At 39.3% G+C, this 21096-nt stretch overlaps 1 protein-coding gene across 1 annotated transcript in view; it reads left to right on the forward strand.

Annotated features, from left to right (window-relative positions):
• The first annotated feature begins 355 nt into the window (after positions 1-355).
• LOC140237122 (protein sel-1 homolog 1-like) overlaps positions 356-21096 on the forward strand; it is an 81663-nt gene continuing 60922 nt past the window's right edge. Inside the window, exons 1-14 of the mRNA XM_072317068.1 lie at positions 356-422; positions 3417-4547; positions 5894-5953; positions 6618-6678; positions 7235-7397; positions 9682-9795; positions 12957-13038; positions 14422-14576; positions 15360-15416; positions 15967-16035; positions 16947-17087; positions 17949-18036; positions 19081-19229; positions 20804-20969. Of these exons, the coding sequence (XP_072173169.1) occupies positions 356-422; positions 3417-4547; positions 5894-5953; positions 6618-6678; positions 7235-7397; positions 9682-9795; positions 12957-13038; positions 14422-14576; positions 15360-15416; positions 15967-16035; positions 16947-17087; positions 17949-18036; positions 19081-19229; positions 20804-20969 (2503 nt within the window). The remainder of the gene's footprint in view (positions 423-3416; positions 4548-5893; positions 5954-6617; positions 6679-7234; positions 7398-9681; positions 9796-12956; positions 13039-14421; positions 14577-15359; positions 15417-15966; positions 16036-16946; positions 17088-17948; positions 18037-19080; positions 19230-20803; positions 20970-21096) is intronic.

Genomic DNA, 21096 nt, shown 5'->3' on the forward strand with positions numbered 1-21096 from the left:
TTTACTTGCACTTTTTGACGCTACGGCGTAACACAGGTCTCGGGCAGGGCAGTAGCTGCTTACCGGGCGGGCAGCAGCCGACCGGAGGAACTTTGCCGTCCCGCTAGATGCGCATTTTCCACATGCTGCGTTAGACCGACAACACAACGTCCAGTGCAGTGTGTGACTCGTGTGATGTGAGTGTTCAAGTCCACATCGCTTTGCTACCCGAAGGAGAGACATTTTTATAGTCTTTTGACTTAACAATACCCATGGAAATCAACCATCTCTGACAGCGTTAGTAAATTAATTCAACCGTAGAAGAATCAAGTTTGCGCACAGGGGGATCGCCGCCCTATTCATTATCTTCCTCAAGATGAAAGCGCGGTGTGTGAAGCACCTGACTGTTGTGATATTCTGCATCTCACTGAGGGGATGGCAAGGTGAGCACATGAACTAGTTACTGTAACCTGCATTTTCTAGATCAAATGCTAGCATTTTGTGTGTGTGTGTGTGTGTGAAGTACAGCCTAGATGTAGATGATCACTTCATCAATACATTCACGAGAATGATGATAATTTTGAACATCGAAACCTATTTGTTGTGTGAGTTGTGCTTGTGGTGATTCAGCGCCAGAAATGTTTGACTTTATGGTAAATTACTCGTGTTTACAGGCCCCACCGCTGCGTGTCCGTACTAATACTACGGCGGCTCGCCTATTTATACTCGTGAATTCAGCCCCACCGTGTGGCGTTCATCGGTAGGTAAGCACGGCGGTGGGGCTTCCTTCCACAGTATGATACTCGTGAATGCGGCCCCACCAAACGGCGTTTACGCGAAATTGATACAGCGGTGGGGCCGATTTCCACAGCATAGCATCTTTCGTCCTCCCTTTCTTCTCGGAAGGACTCCCTAATGTCCCTCGACTAATTCAACGGCCAATTTAACCATAAATACAACCCTACCTAACCCTAAACCCTAACCCTAACCCTAAACCCTAACCCTAGGACCTACCCTTGCTTGCTTACGCACGGGTGCACGCGCACTGCGGTGGGGCCTATTTCACGATTTTGCCGACTTTATTAATAACTGAATTGAATGGTGATGTTTTCAATGCATGAAAAGCACTCAGTCAAGCAAATAAAAGTTTAGAGAGAGACCAAGATTCAAGAAATATCGTTGTACCCATAAACTGGTGACTTTAAATGGTCTGTTCTTTATAAATGTCAATCTGTAGTGTAGCTGTAGGGCAGTATGTATTACCCTGGGGCGCTCCTTGTACACAGTTCGGCGTTCGGGCTGTGTTTCGCAGTTAGGCTGCTCAGTGTGTAGCTCCTGATCTTTCTTTTTGTAATTGAAACAGTAAATTGTTGATATGAATTGAATTTAAGGCAAGCACAGCATACTCAAAGAAGCATATTGAAGTCTCTTGAAGCGAGAATCACTCAATAGATGAAGCCATGTTGGGTATGCCACTCTCCAGAAAAATAGGAACTCCGGGGACCCATTTCATTAAAAGTTGGTATGATAACAACTCTTACTGGAATGGCAATTGTCATGGTAACAACAAGTATATCCGGCTTCCTGATTGGCTTTTGCTGCAGGAAGTTGACTCCAGCAAGAATTGCTGTCCTAACATCTTTTATGAAATGGGGCCAGGATAAACCATTTGACTGTCCGGCACATATATTGCCTTAAACCTGTGGTGGGCAGAAATTTATAAGTTGTACAGACTTGCCAAATTGTTGCATTGCAGATCCAGATTACTTGCAGGAGCAGACTGCCAGCATAGAAACAGTCTATTCAAACACTTCCTTCTGGACATCCTAATGCTTTGTGTGAAAACAGAAAAAATAACAAAAGTAGATCACTGTAAATGTAGGGAAAACATTTGTCACCTACAAAGGGGTTATGAATATTTAAAGTTTAAAGAGTAAGACAAAGGGGCAACTCTGTGTGATGCAGTTGAGCAGCTCTCCATTTGTTTAGTATACAAAATTTAACTAATTTTGATTTTCTTCAAACATTTAGGCACAAATATAACAGCTGAGGAGGATACCAGATGATATGTTAATCTCATCGTACAAACTAATATAAGAACAGGGCTGGAAAAAAAAATGGGAGAAAAATGAAAATTTGTAAATTTTGTGAACAAACTGAATGGACAGCTGCTCAATACCTAGATCACACAGAGTTGCCAGTTTATTGTGGTGGTCATTGAGTTGCATACATGGTTTCTTTGTTGTTTTTTTTTTTAATTCCTAGGTGACTTTGTGTGTATATCAATATTGCTATTTAACCCACCGAGGATGGGTTGATTTTGCTACAACGCATACAATGTATTTCCCATAGACCCCTGCCCAAGTATGACATTTTATTGTCCTTGCAATGAATTGCAGCAGGCGTGACAGCAGGTTCTGATTCATCCATGTATAATCTTTTGGATCAGACAACTATAACACAGGATAAAAGGAATGGGGGGGGGGGTGCTGAGTGACCTTAAAACAGAGCTTATAGTGTAATACACAAAAATGGAATTTAAACTTATTTTTTAATGGAAATGAAGAGCATCATACAGATGAAGTAGCTCAAGTCCCACTCATGTAGCACCAAGATTTGAGAGTTTCAAACTGTTTAAAGGTCCTGTCTACTTTTGGGAGCAGTGATTTAAAAAATGTTTAAGATATCACTCTTGATGCATCTGTATCACAAAGCATCCTACCATATAAATTTTTTGCAATAAAGCCTAAAATATAAGGAGATATCATTATCTTTCTCATTAAACCATAACTGTAGACGGTTTAGTCTGGAAACATTTTTATTGTAACTATTGCTTACATTTTTGTATATTTAATACTTAACATCGGTCATACTGGTTCAAATTTTTACATTGGTTGCTTCTGTTCCTAACTAACATTTTAGAACTATTTTGAAGAACTAATGCTGGGTTTTTATTTCATCTGCAAATGGTAAAAAATGCCTTTAAACTGTTATAGTGACACATTCAGGGGCATACAGATATGAATGTACTTATTATGGTTGCTGAATTTTTATTTATCAGCAAAATATTGAATCCTAGGTGGTATATTTGACTTCAAGATGGCCTCCCTCTAGCAATATGAACTTCACTGAATATTATTGATGACTTGAATGAATGTTCAAGAACATGGAGAGTGTAGACAGCTCATTAGCTGTTGATACAGTTGTATTGGATAATTCCATAGAGAGTTACTGTGGTGTGTTTTTGTTCAAGCCACTTTAGTGTCATGTCGAAAGTCAGAATAGCATAGATACTGAGAGATTGCAGTCATCAACTGTGATACATGCATATTGGTCCATTTCAAACACACTGCCAAGTTTACTGCCAATTGTAATTTATTTTACATTTCTGAAACAGAGTATTTTTGACCATGCTGAATATTTTCTCCTTTACACAGACTCCCAAACATGGGTTCTAGCAGATGAAATTCGGCCTTCAAGCTCCTCCCCGAGTTCAGCCAGCACCGCAAGTGGCAGTCAGCAAGAGTCTCAAACAACAGCCCACCATGCTCATGACTCGAGAAAGGACAATGTGCAATCTGAAACACCGCAGATGACCTCTGTCGGAAGTGATGGTCATCCATCAAGTAATGTTCCCTCCAAAGACAATGGTGCATTTGGAAGCAATGCTCAACATGCAGGTCTTTCTGGTGCTGGGTTGTCAGACACTGCTAGAGCAGCACAGGAGGTACATGAGCAAGCTGTAGCTGGGCAAAGACCTCAACAGACAAGTGGGGATAATATTATTGGTCAAAAGTCAACTAGGGCTTCCAGTTCAGTCAATGATGGAGAGCAATCACAGTTTAGGACACAAGACTCCACAAAGCATCTTCACAGGTCAGTGGAGAACCCAAATACTGGGTCAGGAGTCACTGGTGCACAAGAGGGTGCAAATCACATACAGCATCAACAGGGGCGACACGCGCATGCAGGTGCAGGACAACAGCAGCAGCCACCCATTCAGAAACAGTGGCAACATGCCAGTCAGCATGCTCAACAACCTGTGCAGTCTCATGGCGGACAGCATGCCCAATTGTCACAGCAAACGCAAAACCAACAGCAACACCAACAGCAAGCCCCTCAGCGGCATTCACCAAAGCAGGTGCTGACCCCTCCACAACACGAGCCAGTCGGAGTACACCCAGTGAGGCAGTCTAACAAGTACCATGCAAGCTCCAGGACTGTAGTGCACCAACCTACACCAGAGGGAGACCAAGGTCCAGAAGTATCCGAGGAAGAACCAATGGAGCAATCCGAAGCCAATCCCCCAGGGTTATCTCGAGAGATGCCACGGACTCAGGAGGATGTGACTGATGATAGTTTTGTTGAGGAGAGCGAAGATGCTAGTGATCTAGTACCCGCTGATGATGAATTCATTCAGACCCAAGCAAAAGAAGAAGAGGAGAGGATGCCTGTCACTAAGGGTGACACTGCTACCATTGGGACAGATGACTCAGGCGGAGAGCAGATGCTGTCTGATGATGCGCATCCTCTCTCTAGTCCTCCTCTCGAGGAAGAATCCCAAACAGGTATGGGTAATATTTACACGGGAGGCTGTGTGCTTGCTCTAGATAATAATATATGATACGTGATATACTGTATTTATACACATATGTTGTATCAAAAGTGACCAAATAATGCGCAGGAGAGCTAAAAGTGCATCTATTAGGCCAAATTCATATTTTTTTTTTTTCAAGCTGATGAAGATTTCTTGCAAAAACTAGTTTTTACCTACTTGTGATGTAAGCCATACATACATGTAGCCATCAATTCCACCCCACTCTGTTCATTTTTGAAGACAAATGATATCTACATAGTATTTCCTCAAGTGAGATTTTTTTCTTTCTTATGAGAATGTACACATGTAGTCGTGTCTCATTTACTTTGGACTTGATTTATGGCAATGTCATTGTGTATTGATCTGTGCATATTTTCTTCCCATAGGTATCACAGAGTGATGTGTACCATTTTCAACAGGATTCTATTCAGAATTTCATGAGTGCATCACTGACCATACTGCTTTAAAAATTTGAGAAGGGTGAATTGGATATTGGTACGCTATTATGGCAGACTAGCACAGTGCACCAGTTACTAAACGAAGTCAGAGCTCTGTAAAAGGATTGACTGGCATTAGATGACAAAGCATGTCTTCATTAGTCCAGTTGAATAAAAAGCTGAAAAGTGACTGAAGAGCTCTAAGGTCAAGTTGACTAAGAACAGCTTTACATTTGTTGTTGGTATCAAAGGTGGTGGGACTGGTAGGAGTGGAGTGTTTTTGTTTGTTCTCACTGTTTTGTGTTTGTCACATATGATGGGGATGCATACTATATGTTATACCTTTTTTTAACCCTAATCAGGCTGGGCTTTTTTGGTTATGCTAAAACCGGAGGGGGGCGGATTCTGCCCACCCCCCCCCCCCCCCTTGAGATCTTGGCCATCAGTGGTGCGATCGCAATGAAATTTGGCATGCGTGACACCCACGTCATAATCTACAAGATTGTGTCATAGAATTTTTGAAACAATTAATTTCTAATTGTGATTAATTGATTATGCAAGTTAAGCTCAAGATCATATTTTAGGGTAATTAAGAGCATTTAGAGTCTACTTTTTGGTCTGTAAATCTGTTTTAGCATATTCAACAATTGTACATCACAAAAACTTCCAAAACTCATTTCAGTTCTTATGTATTTTATTGTTTTCAGAATTTCTTATGTATTTCCTTGTTTTTCAACTTTTGTTTTTTCTTTGTTTTTCATTGAAAATTGTCACTGACCACTTTTCTACCCCCAAAAGATGTGCATTGTTCAGGATACTGTTCACTTACATGAATTTGTTGTTGCTAGTCTTTGTCTGGACAAATTTTATTCTTTTGCAGAAACCAGCCCTGCATCAGCAAAACCCTTGGACCCAGAAGAGCAGCAAAAATTGGAAAAGAGTGAGTGCCTTGCAGAGTCGATTTTAGGTTCTGCTATTACTTCTGCTTGGGAGTGTGGTGGTTAAAAATCATTTAGATTTTCTTGTTTGAATCTCCAATAGACAAACTGACAATCAGACAATAGCAGATGTCTGCAAATTGCTGTGTGTCGTCCACTAGGAAACACTACACCAATTCTTTTTTTCAAAGTAAATGATCTTAATATAAGAAAGGATTTATTATTATTAAAAAAAAGCATTATGGAATATTGGACAGCCTTTTCTTTTCCAGGAAAAGAGACACCTGGTCTAACACAGAGCTGAAAGGCCAGAAAAGGTATAGACTCCATCACAATACCTGTACTGAAAGATTGGGATATTTGAAAATAGAGCTAGTGCGCATGAGAAACGGCTCACAAAATTTACCATGGGTAAATGTGGACACTCTTGACACACGTTTATGTTAGAAGTCTTTGACAAGAAAAGTTATGCTATGGCTATCTTACAAGTGTTTGAGACATCCTGATTTGCTATGTCTTGAACACCTATGAACAAAATATACCTCAGTCTCAGCTGTAAACGTGAGCTAAATATGAGTAATTTTGTGTGTTATGGATGGTATTGAGTATATGTTATAAATAGATTTAACATGTTTCTTCTGCTCACCATCTTACCTTATCTTTCAGGTGAACAGCTGTATGAAAAAGCCCTGGAACTAATCAACTCTACAGATGATCAATCTGATTTGTAAGTTCATTAACATCACATGTAACCATGTATGTTGTTATTTGCCTCAATTTTTAAACGTAAGCTCCAAGGAAACGATATCTTGCATTGTGATCAGCATTCAAGGTGTTTGACAATTGCCATAACTTATTTTATTGATGTCAGTCTCCAGCAGGGAGAAAAAAAAGTTTTCTTATTAATTGATTAAGCAGGAGAATGGCATTTTTTAACTTTCAGACTGCAAACATATTGAATGCAGATGATAAACCTTTGATAAATGCAGTGTTCACCCAGATTTCTCAAGATGAGGTAAATGAGTCTTATTTGGTGCTGTATGCGGTGACGTTCTCGTAACCTGTTGAGGACGAACTGATTTTGCTTCCACATGCATTTTCCATAGACACTTGTCCGAATATACTCGGAACTCGTCCTCAATGGGTTAAAAGCACTATTTTTTTGGTGTTAATGCTCATGATGCATTTTAGTTTGCAGCTACATCCTTGCATTACTGTCAAACCCCAATATTATGAATGAATGCAAGAGAAACTCTAGTTCACTGTCACCAATGATTTTGCAGGGCATACAAAATTCTTGTGAAAGCAGCTTATATGGACCACCCCAAGTCTATGCTGATGGTCGCATTTGACTTCCTGTTTGGCGACAAGCTCCCGCTGAACATCTCAGGGGCCCACGACCTCTTCAGCCGCCTGGCCAACTTGGGAGACCCACGAGGGCAAGCAGTAAGTGTTTTCTTGGGGCTGTTTCACTGAGCTCTGAAATCAATCCTGAGTTTAATTCAACTGATCTCAAGGACAATTTTAGGATCAATCAGTTCTCAGAAGGTAGGAACTATTTCACTAAGTCATCTTGAAATAATGTATAATCCACCTTTGCCAAGTTCTGGAGTACATCTTGCAGGTATATTTATTCTTTCCAACTGGAATTGATATGAATCTTTTCCAACTTTGGGTTCATTGTTTGGCAGGATATAGTTCATATATTAGTAAAACAGGGCCCTGCACCTCTTGGTACACTTACCCATTCATATCTAAAGTAGCCATGCAGCGTGCAGGTGATGCGCCTTCTTCACATTATTGTTCTCTCATCAAGATCATGAAATGGCTCCGGTCGCTTTTGTGAAACAAATGGTAGAAGCAGGGTGTGTAACGGGTCTCTTCATTTGGTGCATGATTGATACAGTGCCTGACCAAAGACAAAATATATTGAAATAGGGCAAAACATAACACAGCACAGCAAAAGCACAGCATAGCTCGACACTGAACATGCTACAATACAGCACAAGATAACAGAACACAGCCAAACAAAGGGGGAAAAATTAGCAATGAGGCAGTATAATAGCATGGATTTTGTTAACATTTTTTCGTGATAAATGCAGCCTAGATATGATCCGAGATTCTACCTCTTCTCAGGTCATACTCTGTCACACTACACTTGTAGCACTGGCAGATTGCATAATTGGCAGGCTACCAATTGTCATGTGAACTGATTCTTGAAGAAGTGTGTACAATTGAGAGACAAAAAGAGTAAAAGTTGCAATTGATGATCACCTCCCAAAAGCATGTCTGTCATGCAAGCTCCACAGAGCAGAGTACAATTTGAGCCAATACAGAAGGTTTAAGAGCTTATCTAGTGCGTTCAAGGTTCCCTCAAACATTTATGCCTATAACTAGTGCAGGAAGGTAATGAAGGGGATGGGGGAGATGCTAGATGCCTTGTCATTGCCATAAATCAAGATGAATCATGTGTGCGTGTGTGTGTGTGTTTGTGGGAAAGCAATTATCCATAACGATGTAGATTTACATTCTTCGGAGAGGAGAGATGATTTTATGCGCTTTCTAACAATGAATCTCGTGTTTTACAATTGGTCATAAAAGTGTATTAGCAGAAATTTTTGATTCATCGCTGCCACCTAAGGTTAGGTTGGTATGTTTGTGCCTCTTTTAGAAACAAAGATGGGTTGTGAGTTACTGCTGCAATTTATAGATCTGTGTGCTTGTGTGTGCAGGTAGTGATAAAAAAAGCATAGAAACGTTGATTTTCCATTTTATTATCTGTTTAGGTGAGCCATAAAATATCATCATAGCATCTTTTTGTATCCCATATGCCACATAATCCTTTCTTTATGACAGGAAATATTGAGATTGAATGTGTGCTACAGTATTTATGTTTATGTGTGTCCTGTTAGCTTGAACAGTTGCTGCTGACACTTTTTTAAGTGTGGGATTAGCTATAATTGGGTGATAAATGTTTATAGCAATTTGTTCTGCCAGTATTACCAATATAATGTCATCTGCTGTACTGATACTGGAAGTTCTCCAGTTGGGAGTTTCACGTCATATAACCCTTCAGATTGTCATCAGCATAAAGATAGTCCTTGTAAACTGACATTGATATTTGTTACAGTCATTTGTATTCATTTTGATAGTCATGTGCATTTCGTCCAGTAACTTGCTTTAAGTGAGGTTGCTTCTTCCCTACAGACCAGACAACTTCTCATACAAGGATGCCTTCTGTAATTGATGTTTATCTATGCATCAAATTAAATGTGGAATATAGATTTATACACTTTGTACTTCAACAGGTATTTCTTGTGAGATTTACTTGAACATGAACATATTTTTGCTGTGAGAGAAATATCCTGTGTACCCGGCCACCTGGGAGAATTGTCTTGATGATTGTTGTTGTATTATTTTTAAAGCTGTGTTGTAAAGTGATGAAGCATTTTATGTGCATGGGGTTTATGTTACGATTCCATCGTAAAGGTATATGTGCATTTGTCAGTTCTTTCTATCCTTTTATACATTTGTGGTATTTCAATTAAGGATGCCAGTTTTAAGGCAAAAGCCTAAATTCATGCCCTGGTAGTATCAGTGTTCAGACCCATTTTTGTACCAAGTAGCTTCACATTTATAAGTGTATTTTTAAGCCCTCTCATTCAATCAATATGATATCCCTGTTCAATTATCTCTTCCCTCTCTCTATCTGTTTTACAATGCATTATAGGGTCTGGGGTTTATCCATGCAACAGGGATAGGTACTAACTCCAGCCAGTCCAGAGCTTTGGTCTACTACACCTTCTCAGCTCTAGGTGGGGATTCCTTCGGCCAGATGATGATGGTAAGTGGGCTGTGTCATGTTTTGCAGCAAGATAGAGATGAAAATATCATTTAGAAAAGAGACTGATTTGTGCATGGGTTAAATTCATTAATGTGTAGACATAAATGATTTTCTCATTTTAAAGGGACTGTACAGTACTGGTTGAGATAGGGATTCATGTTTTGAACATTCCTAAGTGAGATAATGAAAAGCCTCTTATGAAATATGAAAGAGCATGTAATTTTAAGAAGGATTCAACGTTTATTTGATGAAAATTGGTTTTCAAATGGCTGAGATATCCAAAAAAGTGCTACAGTGAAACCCCGTTATAACGAGTTCGGTTATAACGAGGAACCGCTTATAACGAGGTGATCGCGTCAGTCCCGTTTTCCTTTGCGTGTAAACCTATGGCAGAACGAATCGGTTATAACGAGTTCGGTTATAACGAGATTCCGGTTATAACGAGGACATTTTCGGCGCATCATGATAAAGAGAAACATAAGAAATTTGATCGGATATAACGAGGTACCATTTATTGACTTGCCGCTTTTCAAACACGAGACAAATGAAACATTGAAAATCGAATTCACGCTATCCATGTCTTTTTCCCATTTTGCAGAGAACGGTTCCTTCCATGTTTTCTTCTAAACCACGCAAAAAAAACACATTAATACCATTCGATGTTCCTACTAAATTATTAAACATAATCACTCAATTTTCTTTTTCGCGAGATCACACGCGTGCGTAATGTTATAGGTCAGACCACAGCGCAACAAGGGAAAAAAGATAACGCACTCAAAAACTTTTCATGTAGCGACACTTGTGGCAAATGTGGAAATTGGAATGCGTGTGCAACTCAACATTATATCCTTTCCATTTGTAGTCCCGACTTCCAGTTCTTTTGCTGGTTAGCAAATGCGTGTGTATGAAAATGATTATAGCCAAAATCATTAATGAAATTGCGATCTCGCCTGGTGACAGTAGCGTAAAAATAGTTGAATAACGCAATCCTGTCGCAATTTTTTTAAGAACGGATGTATACAATGCAAAGGGATTTTTCGGCAGATGATAAAGAAGGCATCTTTAATCCTTTTGGGCGCAACAATAATACATTGTATGAGATTACAGCCGAAATGATCCATGAAATCATCGCATTCCCGCTGGGCACCAACAGCGTAAAATAACCTCGCAAGTTACCGACGGTAAACGACGCACGAATGTTACTCTGAAATCATCGCGATCTCGCCGGATGACAGTAGGTAAAAATAGTTGAATAACGCATGTTTAGCTACTTAATCGGTGTTCAGAAGAAGAAACAAACGTATTTAACAATTTGAATAGATCTGGGTTTGTTCATTATCACAATTTTAACAACGCATTTCGCAATGAAGATTTTTCTTTCTTTCAAAATGGTCTACGAGTAACAGATTTGCGTAAAAAGGATCACAACCTTCTATAAATTCAATCCTGTCGCTTATTTTTCAAGCACGGATGTACGAAACGCGAAGAGATTTTCGGAAGAAAATGAACAACGCATCTTTAATCCCTTCGGGTGCAACGAACATACATTATATAAGATTACAGCCGAAATGATTCAAGAAATCACCGCATTCCCGCTGGGCACCAACAGCGTAAAAATACCCCGCAAGTTACGCTAAACGACGCACGAATGTTGCTCTGAAATCATCGCGATCTCGCCGGTTGACAGTAGCGTAAAAATAGTTGAATAACGCATGTTAGGCTACTTAGTCGGTGTTCAGAAAAAGAAACAAATGCATTTAACAATTTGAATAGATCTGGGGCTGTTCATTATCACAATTTTAGCAATGCATTTCACAATGGAGATTTTCTTTCTTTCAGAATGGTCTATGAGGAACAGATCTGCGTAAAAAGGATCACAACCTTCTAAATTCAATCCTGTCACTTACTTTTTCAAGAACGGATGTACAAAACGCGAAGAGATTTTCGGAAGAAAATAAACAACGCATTTTAATCCTTTCGGGCGTAACGATCATACATTGTATAAGAATACAGCCGAAATGATTCATGAAATTATCGCATTCCCGCTTGACACCAACAGCGTAAAAATACCTCGCAAGTTACGGTAAACAACGCATTTTATACAATGTGATTTTAATATGATATAGGCCTATACTTACTCAAGAACATAACGTGCACTATGCGAAGAGATTTTCGGAAGAAAAATAAAGAATTAACCTATTTCAACCCCGACTTTTTCGCCTAATTCACAAATAATTTCCCTTTATTCTCTCGATAATAATGATCCATAATTGTGTAATAACAACGCAAAGGATGTTCTTAACTTTCATTGTTGGGTATATTATGACGTCGTGCTTATGCTTTTCTTTGTTTTTGATGCGTACGGTTATAACGAGGTACCGGTTATAACGAGGTAATATCGCCAATCCCACGGACCTCGTTATAACAGGGTTTCACTGTAATAATAAAAGGCGACATGCCCCAACTTTATTAGTATCTCTTTGTTTCACCTTGTTTTTGGATATCTCAGCCATTTCAAAACCGATTTTTATCAAATAAACTTTTGATACCCCTTAGAACCGCATGCTTTTGACATCTCATAAGGTGGTTTCTGAATATCTCACAAATCGTTAAAAGCTAAATCTTCACCTCGACCAGAACTGTACACACCCTTTAATGGGGGAGGGGAATGGGGGGTGTGGGGGTGGAAGTTTAAAGGGCTTTAAGTTGTAGGCATTCATCATGTGAAAGTTAGAGAACTATGAAGCCTGTTTACCTTTCTATATATACATATAGTTTAGTGACATACATAGATACCTAGTTATGGTAGATCATCAATACTTAATTTACATTGATTTCACATAATCAGTTGATATTACTTTCTCACGTGGAAATACTGATTTTGTTTTTTTCTTTTGATTCTAGAGTGAAACATAAGAACAATGTCAAAGTATCATTCTTTTTTTTTTTTTTTTTATAGAGGCCGTTGGCATGGCTTGTATGTCTAAAACTTTGGAAATTTGGAAACTGTGTCAGAATTTTATCGAGTATGAGATTGGTTATTTTTTAGGATGTCAGATTTAAAGTGTTGCAGTCTGAGCTGCTTTATGGCAGTCAGAGTCCTTAAATGAGAAACTAAAGAATACGAAGAGGATAATGATTTGTGGCTTTGATATGAATAGGGTTACAGATTCTGGTCAGGAGTTGGAGTTGCACAGAACTGTGAAACAGCCCTGACTTATTACAAGAGAGTGGCAAGTAAAGGTGAGTAGTTTTTGATGGCAAAATAATCAACTGATTATTTCCACTGCATGAGTGTACGATAAATGACATGTTATTCTGCTCCAAATATCTTATTAATCCTCTTTTTTTAATTCTTTCATTCTAACTCATCTAGAATTATCTTGTCAGCAGCATTGTGAAAATTATACAACTTTGAACTAGCCTCTTCTGTTTCAACTTCTTCTTTAGCTAGTGCTGCTGCTGCTGATGATAATTACTATCATTTTGCACATTATCATTATTGTTGTAAAGGTGAAAGCATTTGTATGATTTTCATATTTTTGTTTTTGTTGTTGCTCTAACTAAATATATGTCTCTACAACACACTATGCAAATTTGCAAGAAATTATTGTTATTGGAACTTCTGCTGCTGAACATAAAAGTCAGGCAATATCAAGACATTTCCTATGGTCTATACCACCAACAGCCCACACTCCAGCAAAAAATGCTCTTGAACAGTTAGGAACAGTCTCCTTTATAACATCGTAGTATTGTTTGAAATGCACCTTGAAGAAAAAAGAAGAAAACATATATATATATATATATATATATATATATATATATATAGAATATCATTGAACACTGGAAGCAGATTGCAGTTACATGCCATAAGGCAAATGTATCCAGTAAGCAAATAATCAACGTTGGTGAAGGTGATGGGACAAACTATCACTTCCGAGGCGATCTGGATGTAGCTATCTTTCCGAAGCGCATTTGAGGAAAGGTAACGTACACATTCAGAACGCCGAGGAAGTGATAGTGTCTCATTGCCTGAAACTAAATGTTGATATTTGATTTATATTCCACATCCATGGTCCTAGATATTCCCATTTTTTTCCACATCTGAAACCGTTTTAGCTGTCTTTAGGCATCCTCAGGGCTTAGGTTACGTACATACAATTGTAGATTACTTTGATGTATGTGCATAGATGACAAAACAACGAATTTGCTCCGTGCCCGGCGTGTGGCACCAAAATAAAAGTGCGTTGCACTGTGGTCTATCACTTGACCCAGGTCAAATGATAGACCACAGTGCAACACACTTTTATTTCGCACGTACTCAAAATTGTAAGTTATATCACGTGTTCGGACTGCGTGGACTAAAAGATCAGCGAAACAAAATGACTATCATCATTGAGTGTAACAAACTTTTCTTCTCAGGTGATGTGATGGGAAAAACTACGCTTTATCAAGTGATCAGCTCTTGACCGATCCTATAGCAAGATTCTTAGTATGTGGAATATAATATCAAATATCATCTCAGAAATTTGTCAATTTATGTAAGATGATGAGGACTGATGATAAAGCTTGAGAGTAAAAATTTGTATGAAATAACTAAAAGCACCTCCTGGTTATTCTCCACAGTGGCTGCTAATGTTTCTACAGCTGGTGGCTCAATCACCATGCGTGTGCGCCTCTTTGATGAGAACGAGGATCCTGACGCGGATGCAGGAATGCTCGATGACGATCTCATCCAGTACTACCAATTCCTGGCCGACAAGGGGGATGTCAATGCTCAGGTTAGTCTCTTTTTTTTTTTTTTTTTTTAATGCTGTCAGAGCAAATGTGGAGGGAACATTATCTCACTAAATTGTCCCATTCAGTTGTGGTTTTGATTGAAATGATCACGATGTAAAAATGTGCAAGAACTCAAGTTATGTGATTTACAAGATCCAGTCAGCATGGCATTACATTTCATGAAATAAGAGTTTTGAATTAATTTTTTTCCAAGCTTAGCTGAAGGCTAAACTGAGCTATTGCGATCATTCATCGTGTGACATCTGTTCTGCTTTGTGCATGTGCATGAGCTATTTCAGGATCTTCAGTTGTTGAAATGGGTGAAATGCCCCCCCCCACCCCCCCCCCCCCCCCCCCCCCCCCATTGGGATACCAAAACCCCAATATTAACGAATCTTTAAAAATCTTCTCAAACTATAATTGATAAGGCTGGGTTAGTGCTATGAGTGAATCCAATGGTGACTGTGCTTCAGGTATGTTCTTAGTGGCCCAAGGGGTGCCCCCTGGCACTAGGGGAGGGGGACCAACATTATTGCCAGTCCTTAAATTTTAAATCACAATTTCATAGTTGAATTCATAGTTAAAAATTTTACAAACATGGCAGGTATTACCACTAATTTGATAGAATATACAAATGAACACAATGCCCCTCCACAAGGTAAATAGTGTGTAATTTCTTTTGTAAGAATGTGTGGAAGGTGAACTAGAGATACAGGTAAGCGCTAGACCCACTAGGTCTCTTGTTTGTTATAATCTGGATTTTGTCCTTCCTTGACCTCCTGCAGGTTGGATTAGGACAGCTGAATTACCAAGGTGGACGTGGAGTCCTCCAGAATCATAGGGTGAGTGTGTCTCCATAAGTTTTTTTTGGCATATGGGATGTGTTATAATTTAACCAATATCCTCCCCTGCATCCAAAATGTCCTTCAGTACCAGTGATGATATTAATCTGCATTTATATGCAGATCTTGTCACATGCAGTGGACACTTGCATGTAGTACACAGCAAACATTATGTTGCTTTTTGTAAAAAGAGAGGAAAGAAAATATATATAAATATGAAGCATATATTCTAGAATCATGAAGAAATGGTGGTTTTACACTGTCAATTCAATGGTGAGAGAGGGGTATGTACTTTTATGAGCATAAGTTTCTCTGCTACATCGTCAGTGATCATCGGTTGCCATTAGATTGTAGACTGTGCAATTTTAGTTCACCCCTCTGTGTGTGATGCTATGATTTGAATGTAGTGTGAAGCTGTATTGTACCAATTCAAACCACAACAAACTTTTCACTGTAAAAATCTAAAGAGAGAGTGCACAAAATAATGTCATGTAGTTTTCTACTCTCTCACTTGTCAGTTTTTCCTTGTTTTCTCCCTCAAAACACATAGAGAGCATTCGAGTACTTCACCCAAGCTGCCGAGACGGGGGATGCAACTGCACAGGCCTACTTAGGAAAGGTAATTGACCAAGAACAAGATCTATCGTTTGCTCTAGCCATGACATTTGGTAATCCAATTATATAGAGTGTTTCATGATACGATGAAACACATTCTGCACGCAATTCATGTTAAAAGTTGGCTACTTTGATTACAGTACCATCTCCCCTCACATCTATTTCTTGTTTGACAAGAGTCTCAAGAAAAAGAACACAAAATTATATGGCATATAGCTAGTACTATTCATTCTTTGCCCATTGAAATTTTGGTAATGGTGTAAATCACTATCAAATCCCCTTCATCAATTTCAGTCAATATTACATGTGTCTGTATACTGAATATGTACCAAAGGTATGTGTATATTATGTGAAAATGTATGAAAGCATCCAAATTCCAACTACAGTTGAACCTCTCGTATCCGGACAAGTCGGGTTCGGGGCTCATCCGGATAAGGGATTTGGCCGGATACGGGAGACTCAATGCTTTATACATGTACATATACATACACATGTACTGATTTAGCCCATTGTAGTGCCACATGTAGTAATGTGTATACTGCAACCTTTTCATTGTTACATTTGGGGATGTTTCGGGATGTTGAAATGTCTGAAGGTAAGCAATTTGGAAGGAAATTTGATGCAATGTATGTTAATCATATTGGAAGTAATATGTAATTCATGTGTGTTTGGGTAGGAGTTCTCAAGGAGTTGGGAATCCCCCTTTCTTCCCGTAATTATCAAAAAAAAAAAAAAATCACGGCGAGATTGCGTCCGGATAATAGAGAGATCCGGATAAAGGGAGGCCGGATAATAGAGGTTCAACTGTATGTAACAATGATGAATGAAAACCTAGGATCTCTCTTGCCCAGATAAGCTGATTGTAATTGTTAGTGTTATTGTTGTCATAAGTCTATCTCTATTTCATTCATGAAGATGTATTCCGAAGGAGGCCCTCTGGTGAAGCAGGACAATGATACAGCCATGAAGTACTTCAAGAAGGCCGCTGATCAGAACAACCCCATTGGGCAAAATGGTCTTGGTCTCCTTTATCTGCATGGCCAGGGAGTGGACAGGGTAGGTTAAGGTGGCACCTGTACAGGAATATTAAAAAAAAAAAAAAAGGATCACGAAACTCAAGTAAATTCAAAAGGCATCAAGGCTTTAGCTGGATATGTGAAGTATGACAAAAAGAAGGCAATCAGTGTGTATGTAGCCAGTTGTGACCATAAAGTAATGAATAACTGACTGAATGACTGACTGACTGACTGACTGACTGGCTGACTGGCTGACTGGCTGACTGACTGACTGACTGACTGACTGACTGACTGACTGACTGACTGACTGACTGACTGACTGGCTGGCTGACTGGCTGACTGACTGACTGATTGACTGACTGACTGACTGACTGACTGATTGATTGACTGACTGACTGACTGACTGAATGAATGAATGAATGAATGAATAGATGAATGAATGAATGAATGAATGAATGAATAGATGAATGAATGAATGTAATAATGTAATGAATGGATGAATGGGTATATGATATGTGTGCTTTGTTGAATTGCTTTCCCCTTTTCAAATAGGACTTGATGTCAGCTTCAAAGTCATTCCCCCTTCTGTTGTGATTATCAGAAAGGCTCAAAACTGAGACACTGAGAAAGATATAACTGGCAGTGCTCAGCAGTTCTGTAATATCCTTCCCTATCCTCCTCGTGTGGCAGGTTTTAGTGTCTTGAATGCGATTGATTGTGGTGAGTCATTGTGAGTCACAATTTTTTTTTACCTGTCCAATGCACCATACTATTCAGTGTTAATGAAAATGTTGAAAAAGATGTGCTGCATTATGCTTGTATCACTTGTGTCACCCTGGATTACTCCTTTGGTTTCCCCTGCCCCCTCTCGCACCCCCACCCCAATCCAACCCACACTTAGGATTACACCCGAGCTTTCCAGTACTTCCAACAGGCAGCAGACCAGGGCTACGTGGATGGTCAGCTTCACCTGGGCACCATGTACTACAGTGAGTACTAGTAACAATGAGATGCTCCACAGCCTCTCGTGTCCACTTTCTTATTGCATTATTTGTGAATGACTCATCTAGGTTGTGAGATGTTTGTCGACAAATAGCGTTGGCCTTCTCATTTGATGAGGATGGTACTGTAAAAATTGTATTTTTGTAACTTTTTTTTTCCCGGGGGGCGGGGAGAGCTTTCTGATATCAAATGATGAAAGCATAACCTAAACTTCATAAAATTCATATTTTTTTAATGGATTGTCTTATTTTCCCCAACTTCACAGATATGTACTGCTAAAATTTCTGCATTTTATGCATTTTTGGGGTACCCTGGGATACCAAGTAGAAATCTGCCATTTCGTTTAATTGTTGTTGTTGTTGTTGTTTTTGTTTTTTTGCAGTGTACCATGTAGTTTCTTTTTTTTAACACAACAACAACCATGCAGTACCAAAAAAAAAAGTGGGTAAGAGCAATTTCGCTGCTTTGTGCAAGAATATTATAAAGCACCAATGAACAACAACAACAACAAATATTTCAATTACTTTTAAATTATGGATCTCGGTTCTCCCAAAGTAAATTTGATATGAGATTTTCAAAAAGATAAGAAATTACCTACAACTTCTTGCACAGATTGAATAAGCAGGCCAAACTTTTTCTTATTAGTTCATCTAAAATTATTAAAGGAGTGTTATTATCATTATTCAAATTACATTAAACATGTCATAACAGTGCTTAACTGGCATTGGGATCATTATCACCAATTGCTAAAATTTGGCCGCCATGACAGCAGTGTGTAACTGTACATCCTACAAACATAAGATGGCGCTACACAATGCCCCATCGTGGGGTATGACGCTAGTCGGGTTACAGTGTTCTGCATCATTTGAACTGAATCCGTGTTTGTATTTGGGATGTATTCCCCTTCAAAGCCATATTGCCTACTTTCACACCTTTCGTAACCTGTCTCTCATATTTCTCATCCTCCACTATAACTCCTACCCCCTCCCTTTTTCTTTTTCTCTCTTCTTTCTCTCTGTGCTTTCAAACAGGTGGCCTGGGAGTGAAGCGGGATTACAAGATGGCTGTGAAGTATTTTAACCTGGCCTCCCAGTCAGGTCACATCCTGGGGATCTACAACCTGGCACAGATGCACGCCACGGGGACGGGGGTCATGAGGTCATGTCACACAGCTGTGGAGGTCAGTGGCATGAGGTCACATGTGCAGGTTGCATGATTATTTCCTTCCACTGTTACAAAGTGGTACTGGAAACGCCTTTATCTCAGGGAGACATTACATTTAAAGGGGATGGCTAGTAACTGAATCAGTGGGAATCACTGGGAATGCTGGGGGATGATTGTTCCAATCCTTGTGGGATTCATTTAAGAGTACATTCTATATCTATTGTCGTTTGAAAATTATTTGCTTCAGAATGGTCTCATATTCAAGTAATGTGCAGTTTAATGTTTCCAGGTTAGCATGCTTGTACAGTGACGGGGCAATCGTTAACGGGGCCCGTTAACGATCCTGGAAACATTGAACTGCACATTACTTGAATATGAGACCATTCTGAAGCAAACACTTTTCACACAACAATACATATGTATATAATGTACTCTTAAATGAATCCCACAAGGATTGGAACAATCATCCCCCAATATTCCCACTGATCAGTTACTAGCCACCCCCTTTAAGTGCAACTGTCGCTCTTCTCAGACATGCTGTTCTAGTTTCCTCAGTTTACCGGTTGGAAAGAAAATAGTAAAGTATATTGAGAGTGATTTTGATGTGATGTTATGTGACAACAAAGAAACATCCTTGCGATATGTTTTGTCTCCATAGTGACAAAAGAGTTATTTTGATCCAAACATTCCTCAAGAGCAAAATGTGCATTCAGTGGGTAATCTTTTTCAGATGTTTGTTGTAATGTCTTATTCTGTAGAGAGGAAATGCACAGTACATGAATACAAACATGTATGAAGGGTCTCTTTTCACTGATAAATGATTTTGAATGTCTCTATGCATCAAACAATCAAAATTCATGTCATATGTAGTATGTTATGTGCAATTATTCAAGGGTCATGAGACATTCTGTCACTTATGTATGATATATTCAGTGATGATGGGCTTATCACCTTTTCCGACCGAGTTATCATATGCATATTCAGATATGTAAATGATATGTTAATACTTCACATTTATGAATATTGGGGTGATGTGGTACAGGTGTGAATGTATTCACATTGATGTGACTTGTAGAGGGACTCATCATGCTGAGTATCTCTTCCATCAGTAATAACTTGTCTTGCCTTCTTATCAGGAACTGAAAATTGGTTTTTATATTTAAAGAAGACAATCTTCTGTATGAATATTTCCTCGTGGCTTGGGAATGCATTTGACATCATGAGATACATTCATTTGGGAATTACATTCTATATGTGGTATCCATATCATGGACTGTATTTGTAGAGCTCAAAATGGTGCATGTTTAAGAGCCTTTTGCAGACTATCAACACATCCACAGCACTTCCCACTGTAGCTGGCTTCACATCAGAAAACTCACCATGCCCGTGTGATGTGTATGTGCACAATGTGATGCTGTTCAGTGAAGTGTGCAGGCAACAAGCTCGTGCATGTTTGCTGCCTGACCATCACACAGAGTGCATATTGCATGCACTGACTGCTCACAGACTTCAATGACCTGACTGGGAGTACACCCATCAGTTCTCATGTTCTGACTCGTGTCTTATTATATTGTCCATCCAAAACGGTAGCTGTACAAGAATGTTGCTGAGAGGGGGGAGTGGAGTCGTCTCCTAGAGTCCGCCAGGAAGGCCTACGTGGAGAGGAAGATCCCATCAGCACTCATGCTGTACTCCTTCGCCGCCGAGCTGGGCTATGAGGTTGCCCAGAGCAACGTGGCATTCCTCCTTGACAAAGGTGAGATGAAGCGCCCCCTGTCTTCTCTTGCAAGAGAATGCGATAGAACTTCTGTATACTGTTCAGGCTTATGATACAGAAAGTAGTGGAATGATTGTTCTGGATAGTGAGAGTGACTGCCCATTTG

The sequence above is a fragment of the Diadema setosum genome, chromosome 1 (assembly GCF_964275005.1).
Source record: "Diadema setosum chromosome 1, eeDiaSeto1, whole genome shotgun sequence".
Lineage (NCBI taxonomy): Eukaryota > Metazoa > Echinodermata > Echinoidea > Diadematoida > Diadematidae > Diadema > Diadema setosum.